The sequence below is a fragment of the Sander vitreus genome, unplaced genomic scaffold (genome assembly GCF_031162955.1).
Source record: "Sander vitreus isolate 19-12246 unplaced genomic scaffold, sanVit1 ctg339_0, whole genome shotgun sequence".
NCBI classification, from domain to species: Eukaryota; Metazoa; Chordata; class Actinopteri; order Perciformes; family Percidae; genus Sander; species Sander vitreus.
Window position 1 is genome coordinate 60,001 of NW_027595479.1, and position 10,000 is coordinate 70,000.

General features: G+C 49.6%; 1 protein-coding gene across 2 annotated transcripts in view; it reads left to right on the forward strand.

The window, feature by feature from the left end:
* LOC144513757 (receptor-type tyrosine-protein phosphatase mu) overlaps positions 1-10,000 on the forward strand; it is a 100,619-nt gene that overhangs the window by 58,238 nt on the left and 32,381 nt on the right. For both annotated transcript variants that reach the window (XM_078244933.1, XM_078244934.1), the window contains one exon: positions 9,506-9,696. In XM_078244933.1, coding sequence (XP_078101059.1) covers positions 9,506-9,696 — 191 coding nt within the window. The remainder of the gene's footprint in view (positions 1-9,505; positions 9,697-10,000) is intronic.

A 10,000-nucleotide genomic window follows, 5' to 3' on the forward strand; every position in this document is an offset into this window, starting at 1 on the left:
AAACAGTCTGTGGTTGACTCTAAACTCAAAATAAATTGAGTCTTTTGGCAGAACTGAACGCTGAAAATATCCCCACTATTTCCGACACGTTCAACTTTTGTTCGAAACAGTCTGTTTTCTAGAGTCTAGACTTCAAAATATCGTACCTAAAAATCCTAACAAACGCGCCACACCTTTCTTATCTTTTAACATTTCTAAAAACCAAAATGTTCCAGTGAATTCTGCCGAAGTTTCGCCATTTTACCCGAAGCGTCGAAAAAAGAAAAAAAAAGATACGTACATTTTTTTTGTCCCTTTTTTAACATTTCTGTCACTTTTGTTGAATTTTTTTCAACGTTTAAGTGAAGGTTTCTGATGTAAACAACTAAATGTTTCCAGTTTAAACTCAGATGCTAACTGCGCTAAACATGCTGCTAAGCTAGGTTAATGTCGACTTCTTTTAAGCAGTCTGTGGTTGAAAAAGTCTAAAATAAATTGAGCACAGAGGCTCGTACAAAAGTACGTAAAACCTAAGTAACACATCACACCTCTCTGCTAAAAAACAGCAACTACATGTTTCCAGTTTAAACTCAGATGCTAACTGTGCTAAACGTGCTGCTAGGCTAGGTTAATGTCCACTTCTTTTAAACAGTCTGTGGTTGACTCTAAACTCTAAATAAATCTAGCACAAAGGCTCGTACAGAGAAACCTAACAAACTCAGATATGCTAACTGCTGTGCTAAATGTGCTGCTAAGCTAGTTTAATGTCCAAGTGAAGGAAGGGGAATGCTAAGAGCAAAACTGTCGCTTAAACTCCTTTTCTCCTCTCTCTTCAGGCTAGCTAAACTGTCGCCAGGTTAGCCGAGGCTACGAGTCCGATACGCTGAGGGAACAGTTAGCCAGGCTAGCCAGGTTAGCTTAGCTTAGGCTAGGAGTAGTTCCTGTCTGAGTCATGCTAGCTGTGTTTAGCCCAGGCTAAAGCTAAAGTTGTTGCTTATACCCTGTCTCCTCTCTCTCCTTCCTCTCTTCTATCTTTCTCTGTGTAAAGTGCCCATTAATGGTAAGTGGCTAAATTTGGGGCTAAGGGGGCGGGACTTATGTTGGGGGGGTGGGGGGAGGGGGGGTGTCTGTCACCACTGCGCATGGAGCCACACCCACCACCCGCTGTGATGTCATCAGTGCCTCATTTTTAACCCTATCTGTGAAAATTGTGAAAACATCGCAACAATCTTCCCGCCATTTTCCCTTAGAACCAATCAGGTGTTTCCATCTGTCTCCCTCTCTGATTGGTTGATGTTTGTGTTCTCGTGGTTGTCTCATAACTCGCCGTCCTTTCCGCCGCCGCCATCCCATCGGCCATTTCCTCGCCATGATTGGTTGTTGGGCTGTTTTGGATAGAGAGTTTCTGATTGGTCAGTCAGCCCCCAGGCTAGCCAATAAGAACAGAGTTAGAGAGTGTAGTGGAAGGTGTGTTTTAAATGTTCTCGTCAGAGTCCTGAACTCTGAACTCTCTGCTCTCTTTTCACACTGCAGCTGCAAGACCATAGACTGGGTCTGGTTCTGGTTCTGGACCATAAACTGGGTCTGGTTCTGGACCATAGACTGGGTCTGGTTCTGGTTCTGGACCATAAACTGGGTCTGGTTTTGGTTCTGGACCATAGACTGGGTCTGGTTCTGGGCCATAGACTGGGTCTGATTCTGATTCTGGACCATAGACTGGGTCTGGTTCTGGTTCTGGGCCATAGACTGGGTCTGATTCTGATTCTGGACCATAGACTGGGTCTGGTTCTGGTTCTGGACCATAAACTGGGTCTGGGTCTGGTTCTGGACCATAGACTGGGTCTGGGTCTAGTTCTGGGTCTGGACCATAGACTGGGTCTAGTTCTGGACCGTAGACTGGGTCTGGGTCTAGTTCTGTACCATAGACTGGGTCTGGGTCTAGTTCTGGACCGTAGACTGGGTCTGGTTCTGGTTCTGGACCATAGACTGGGTTTGGGTCTAGTTCTTGACCATAGACTGGGTCTGGGTCTGATTCTGGGTCTGCACCATAGACTGGGTCTGGGTCTGGGTCTGGACCGTATACTGGGTCTAGTTCTGGGTCTGGGTCTGGACCGTATACTGGGTCTAGTTCTGGGTTTAGTTCTGGGTCTGGGTCTAGTTCTGGGTCTGGGTTTGGACCGTAGACTGGGTCTAGTTCTGGGTCTGGGTCTGGACCATATACTGGGTCTAGTTCAGGGTCTAGGTCTGGGTCTAGTTCTGGGTTTAGGTCTGGGTCTGGACCATAGACTGGGTCTAGTTCTGGGTATGGGTCTGGGTATAGACCGTAGACTGGGTCTGGGTCTGGACCGTAGACTGGGTCTAGTTCTGGTTCTGGGTCTGGGTCTTGACTGTAGACTGGGTCTAGTTCTGGGTCTAGGTCTAGTTCTGGGTCTAGGTCTAGTTCTGGGTCTGGGTCCGGACCGTATACTGGGTCTAGTTCTGGGTCTGGGTCTAGTTCTGGTTCTAGGTCTGGGTCTGGACTGTATACTGGGTCTAGTTCTGGGTCTAGGTCTAGTTCTTGGTCTGAGTCTGGGTCTAGTTCTGGGTCTGGGTCTGGACTGTATACTGGGTCTAGTTCTGGGTCTAGGTCTAGTTCTTGGTCTGAGTCTGGGTCTAGTTCTGGGTCTGGATCTGGACTGTATACTGGGTCTAGTTCTGGTTCTAGGTCTGGGTCTGGACTGTATACTGGGTCTAGTTCTGGGTCTAGGTCTAGTTCTTGGTCTGAGTCTGGGTCTAGTTCTGGGTCTGGATCTGGACTGTATACTGGGTCTAGTTCTGGTTCTAGGTCTGGGTCTGGACTGTATACTGGGTCTAGTTCTGGGTCTGGGTCTAGTTCTGGGTCTGGGTCTGGACCGTAGACTGGGTCTAGTTCTTTTTTCATCTTCAACAACGAGCTCGCTGCTCGACTCGCCCTGTCCATTCTGAGAAAGTTCGGAACTCAGATTTTCGAGGTCAAAGTCGTAAACACGCCCCATGACCCCTAACCCCTGAACCCTAACCCCTGACCTCTGACCCCTGACCCCTGACCTCTGACCCCTGACCCCTGACCTCGGATTTACGAGCTCGGAACTCGGACGATCTCAAAGTCGTAAACACGCCCCCTGACCCCTGAACCCTAACCCTGACCTCTGAACCCTGACCTCTGTCCCCTAACCCCTGACCTCTGACCCCTAACCCCTGACCCCTGACCTCGGATTCACGAGCTCGGAACACAGACAACCTCAAAGTCGGAACACGCCCCCTAACCCCTGACCTCTGACCCCTGACCCCTGACCTCTGACCCCTGACCCCTGACCTCGGATTTACGAGCTCGGAACTCGGACGATCTCAAAGTCGTAAACACGCCCCCTGACCCCTAACCCCTGACCTCTGACCCCTAACCCCTGACCTCTGACCCCTAACCCCTGACCCCTGACCTCGGATTTACGAGCTCGGAACTCGGACGACCTCGCAGTAGCCCGAGTTCAAAATCCAAGACGGCTGCAAGTTATAAGCACTTCTGTCTTCAGGCATGTCCAACTTCTATCTGTGGACATGTTGTCACGCTGTTTGCATGCACAAAAAGTGGCGTAATGCGTTGTTAGCAATTGCTAACGATAGCTAACTGGGCTAGAGCTAATGACAACAATGACAACAATGACAACAATGACAATCTGACTTTCACGCATTCAACTCGGGTATGACGTGATTCCCAGCTCCGGCTTCCGAGTTCCAACGTAAATATAATGGAGCAATAGTCTATCCTCCACAAATGGAGAGATGTCAGAGTGAGTGGGCTGCCAGTGCTGGACCAGCGCCCTGAGAGGGTAGGGGGGTACGGTACCTTGCTCAAGGGCACCTGGCAGTGCCCAGGAGGTGAACTGGCATCTCTCCAGCTACCAATCCACACTCTGTACTTTGGTCCGTACTGGGACTTGACTTGACCCTCCGGTTCCCAACCCAACTCCCTACGGACTGAGCGACCGCCGCCCCCCAGCCACTTACAACACGTCTGAGTTGATTTGAACGCGCCATAAGTAGGCGAGTGTGCACGTTACTCAGGTTGCATTAGTTGATTGATAGACTCGTATAGATACAGGCAATAATAAAATAATATTAGGCCACCAAAAATGACGGCATAGGCATGCCCCCGGACTCCCTACACTAGTTAAGATGTTAGCAGGTCTCCCATTGTCCGTGACGTCACCGTTGGTTTGAGGACTGGTGTTTTGGAGCGTTGACTTTAGCGATACATTTGCCAACATTGGGCTGTGAAAAAGAGGGCTGGGCTGTCGGTTGGAATGAATGAAGTATGTTTCCTAACCGCGTGTAAGGAGTCTCCCCCTGCTGGAAGTTACAGAGAATACAGCTTTAAGGAGTCTCCCCCTGCTGGAAGTCAGAGAGAATACAGCTTTAAGGAGTCTCCCCCTGCTGGAAGTTACAGAGAATACAGCTTTAAGGAGTCTCCCCCTGCTGGAAGTCAGAGAGAATACAGCTTTAAGGAGTCTCCCCCTGCTGGAAGTCAGAGGTAATACAGCTTTAAGGAGTCTCCCCCTGCTGGATGTTAGAGAGAATACAGCTTTAAGGAGTCTCCCCCTGCTGGATGTTAGAGAGAATGCAGCTTTAAGGAGTCTCCCCCTGCTGGAAGTTAGAGAGAATACAGCTTTAAGGAGTCTCCCCTGCTGGATGTTAGAGAGAATGCAGCTTTAAGGAGTCTCCCCCTGCTGGAAGTCAGAGGTAATACAGCTTTTAGGAGTCTCCCCCTGCTGGAAGTTAGAGAGAATACAGCTTTTAGGAGTCTCCCCCTGCTGGAAGTCAGAGAGAATACAGCTTTAAGGCGCTGACCCACCAACCCGATAATCAGTCGTCTGACAGTCTGTCTGGCGAGGTCGGTGACTCGAGTCTGGTCTTCATTTTTTCGGCCGATTTGACATGTATAATCGGCCAGTGGGCAGTCAGACCCAATGAGCCTTCTGATTGGTGGAGTGCTATCCCTTGACTAGCGAATCAGTGCACTTATGTTAAAACACTTACCGGAAATGAGGAGCAGGATGAGCGTGACTAGAGTCTCTCAACATCTGACGAACATCTGTTAAACTGACCTGTGTTGATCTGAAATGAAGACAGATTCAGCAGCTGCACGGCCTGTTTCTCTCTTCAGATGTTTCCAGAAACACGTTACGGTGAACTATCTTAGTCCAATATGAGATCGTATTCTGAACGAGACGCCATGATGGTCGGGGAGCAGCCAGACCCACGTGACGCGTTCGTCATTTCCGGTTTTCATTTTTTGGGCGACAATACAGATTAGCGGCACCTGCTGTTATGGAGACGTATTACGTCTCGCGCACGTGCAGAGCGTACGCTGAAGTCGGCGTCTCTTCGTGTGTTCTGAGACACTTTTTGGACCTGGGGGGTCGACTGATCAGTCCGACTGACTTCTCTGCCGACGGTCGGCCGTCGGGTTCAGTTCAGTTCACTTTCATTTATATTGCACGTTTAAAAACAACCATAGTTGACCAAAGTGCTTAACAAGCTCCAAAAATCAAAGAGATGATATACACAAACACACAATAACTAATAACTAATAACCAACAGTAGAAAAAGGTCAAGATATCAAAGCTTAACTTGAATTGAAAGCCAATGCATAGTAACCAGTCCCTCCAGAAAAACATGATCATGTGATCTCATATCATCGCATAATCAGCCAAAGTCTGCATATTAATTTGGGGAGGGCACTTTCGCTGCATAAATTGCTGATTTCCGCGCAAAATATGTCGGGGCTTGTATGATGTCATAATCCCCACATTTTCGTTGCATAAAGTCCCAAATATCTGATCAGAAAGATGAAAAATGTTGTGTTTACTTCACACAAGAGCAGCTGTTTCGCCTGTTGCCATGGGAACGTTATGAAGTGATGTAATTACGCGACGTGAACGTCATCTAAAAGCTGTAAACCCTGCGATGACGCCACGATGACGCCACGATGACGCCACAGTTTTAAAAAGTTCCCACAATTTCATCGCATTAAACTGCATAAATATCCCACATATTCCATCACATTTTTTAAGAAAACGTGACGAATAATTAAGGATTTTAGCCCAAAACAATCCCAGAATAACTCCTCATGTTTCTGGAAGGACTGGTTAATGGGTCTTAAGCAAGGACTTGAATGTTTCAATGGTGTCACTGCCCGATGGGAGTCGAGATGCTCAGATTTAAACGGTTGACGCCATAACTTGTCTTACTGAAATTTGTGAAATCCATAAAATAATAAACGTTTCTCTTTACAAACAATAACAGAAGATGGAAATCATTTCAGAAACGTTGTAGCTATGATTGTTGATTGCTAACGTTAGCTCAAAACGGCGTTCCAGTGACAGCCTGTGTTGTGTCTGCTTGCTAACTCGTAGCCAGCAGCAGCAGTTATTTCAAAAACGTTGTAGCTATGATTGTTTGATTGCTAACGTTAGCTCATAGACTGCGTTAGCTCAAAAATCCGTTAGCATCTTGGAGGCTACTTGTCGCAAAGTGACGCATGCACGACTCAAACGGCGTTTGACTCACATCGGGCAGTGACAGATGGTCCGCGCTGTTCCTATGTGAACAGGTAGACTATTCCAGAGGTTTGGAGCAGCCAATGAAAAGGCTCGCTCACTGCTGGGCACATGGAGGAGCATCTGATTGGACGACGTCAGTGCTCTGACAGGTGTGTGGACATGTAAGAGCTCCGATAAATAAGAAGGCGACAACCCATTTAAGATGTTGAAGACAATTAATACAGTTTTAAATACAATCCTGAAACAAACAGGAAGCCAGAGCAGGGAGGCCAAAAGCGGTGAAATGTGGTCACGCTTTTTGGTCCCGGTTAGAAGGGCTAGAAGGGTTGGAGGGGTTAGAGGGGCTAGAGGGGCTAGAGGGGCTAGAACGGCTAGAAGGGTTAGAGGGGTTAGAAGGGCTAGAAGGGTTAGAGGGGTTAGAGGGGTTAGAGGGGCTAGAAGGGCTAGAGGGGTTAGAAGGGCTAGAGGGGCTAGAAGGGTTAGAGGGGTTAGAGGGGCTAGAGGGGCTAGAAGGGCTAGAGGGGTTAGAGGGGTTAGAGGGGCTAGAACGGCTAGAAGGGTTAGAGGGGTTAGAAGGGCTAGAAGGGCTAGAGGGGTTAGAGGGGCTAGAAGGGCTAGAAGGCTTAGAGGGGTTAGAGGGGCTAGAGGGGTTAGAAGGGCTAGAGGGGTTAGAAGGGCTAGAAGGGTTAGAAGGGCTAGAGGGGTTAGAGGGGCTAGAAGGGCTAGAGGGGTTAGAGGGGCTAGAGGGGCTAGAAGGGCTAGAGGGGTTAGAGGGGCTAGAGGGGTTAGAGGGGCTAGAGGGGTTAGAGGGGCTAGAGGGGTTAGAGGGGTTAGAAGGGCTAGAAGGGCTAGAGGGGTTAGAGGGGCTAGAGGGGCTAGAGGGGTTAGAAGGGCTAGAAGGGCTAGAGGGGCTAGAGGGGTTAGAGGGGCTAGAGGGGCTAGAGGGGCTAGAAGGGCTAGAGGGGTTAGAGGGGCTAGAGGGGTTAGAGGGGCTAGAGGGGTTAGAGGGGCTAGAGGGGCTAGAGGGGCTAGAGGGGCTAGAGGGGTTAGAGGGGCTAGAGGGGTTAGAGGGGCTAGAGGGGTTAGAGGGGTTAGAAGGGCTAGAAGGGCTAGAGGGGCTAGAAGGGCTAGAGGGGTTAGAGGGGTTAGAAGGGCTAGAGGGGTTAGAGGGGCTAGAAGGGCTAGAGGGGTTAGAAGGGCTAGAGGGGCTAGAGGGGCTAGAGGGGCTAGAGGGGCTAGAAGGGCTAGAGGGGTTAGGAGGGGCTAGAGGGGTTAGAGGGGCTAGAGGGGCTAGAGGGGTTAGAGGGGCTAGAGGGGTTAGAGGGGCTAGAGGGGCTAGAGGGGCTAGAAGGGTTGGAGGGGTTAGAGGGGCTAGAGGGGCTAGAAGGGCTAGAGGGGTTAGAGGGGCTAGAGGGGTTAGAGGGGCTAGAGGGGTTAGAGGGGCTAGAGGGGCTAGAAGGGCTAGAGGGGCTAGAGGGCTAGAGGGGTTAGAGGGGCTAGAGGGGCTAGAGGGGCTAGAAGGGCTAGAGGGGTTAGAGGGGCTAGAAGGGCTAGAAGGGCTAGAGGGGTTAGAAGGGCTAGAGGGGTTAGAAGGGCTAGAGGGGTTAGAAGGGCTAGAGGGGTTAGAGGGGCTAGAGGGGCTAGAGGGGTTAGAGGGGCTAGAGGGGTTAGAAGGGCTAGAGGGGCTAGAGGGGCTAGAAGGGTTGGAGGGGTTGGTGAGTCAGGACCTCCAAGGAGCTTCAGACCCAGATCCAGTATTTTTACAGTCTTGATTGGTGATCACTTTCATAGCAGCAGTGTGAACAGAAACCAGGGCCAATCACCATCCTCTCTCCAGTCACGTGATGTGTGTGCCATTCATCTGTGTTGTCGTAGTAACAACGTCAGCATCTCAGAACCTCATCGGTTTCGATCGGTTTCCCTCACGGTGAAAATGAATCGATGGATCTGAAATAAGTCGTCATAATGACGATATTTATATCTTTAAATCTCAGGACACGTAACAGAGAGTGTAGGTCTAGACCACACTATGATTTACAGACACACACAGACACACACAGAGACAGAGACACACACACACACACACACACAGACACACACACACACACACAGACGCACGCACACACACACACACATACACACAGAGACACACACACACACACACACACACACACACACACACACACACACACACACACACAGACACACACAGACACACACAGAGACACACACACACAGACACAGACAGACACACACACACACACACACACAGAGACACACACACACACACAGACACAGAGACACACACACAGACAGACACACAAACAGACAGACACACACAGACAGACACACACAGACACACAGATACACACACAGACACAGACAGACACACACACACACACACACACACACACACACACCACACACACACACACACACACACACAGAGACACACACACACACACACACACACACACAGACACACACACACACACACACAGACACACACACACACACACACAGACACACACACACAGACACACACACACACACACAGACAGACACAGAGACACACACACACAGACACACACACACAGACACACACACACACACACACACACACAGAGACACACACACAGACACACACACACAGACACACACACAGACAGACCGGTAGTCCTGGAATATGAAAAAAAAACTGAATAAATGTGTCAAACTGATTTGTGGGTTTTTGACGGTTGTTGTAGCATTTTCCAACTTTTGTCGTTTCTTTCGACGCTTTTTTGTTTTCATCAGTGTTTTAAAAAGTTCATATTGCTTTTTTTGTCTCTTTCGTAAAGATGTTTTTAAGCTTTCATCCGACCTTTCTACAGTATAAAGCAAGAAGATACCTCTGTGTGTCTGTGTGTTTGTCCCGTCTACATGCTGCTGTGCTGTTCCTCCTGCAGACGACAGCCACACCATGACCAGTGAGACCAGCAGCCTGGTGCAGTCGCACTACAAGCAGCGGGAGTCGGAGCGCGAGGCGCCCCCGTACCAGACGGGACAGCTGCACCCGGCCATCCGCGTGGCCGACCTGCTGCAGCACATCACGCAGATGAAATGTGCCGAAGGGTACGGCTTCAAGGAGGAGTACGAGGTGAGGGCCGCACGCACGCACACACACACACACACACGCGCACATGATGCACATACACACACGCACATACACACACACAATATGTGCACACACACACAATATACGCACACAGACACGTGCACGCACACACACACACACAATATACGCACACACGCACAGACACACGCACATGATGCACACGCACATACACACATGATGCACACACACGCACACACACACACAATATACGCACACACGCACAGACACACACACACAATGCACGCACACAATATACGCACGGACACACACACGCACATGCATTTTG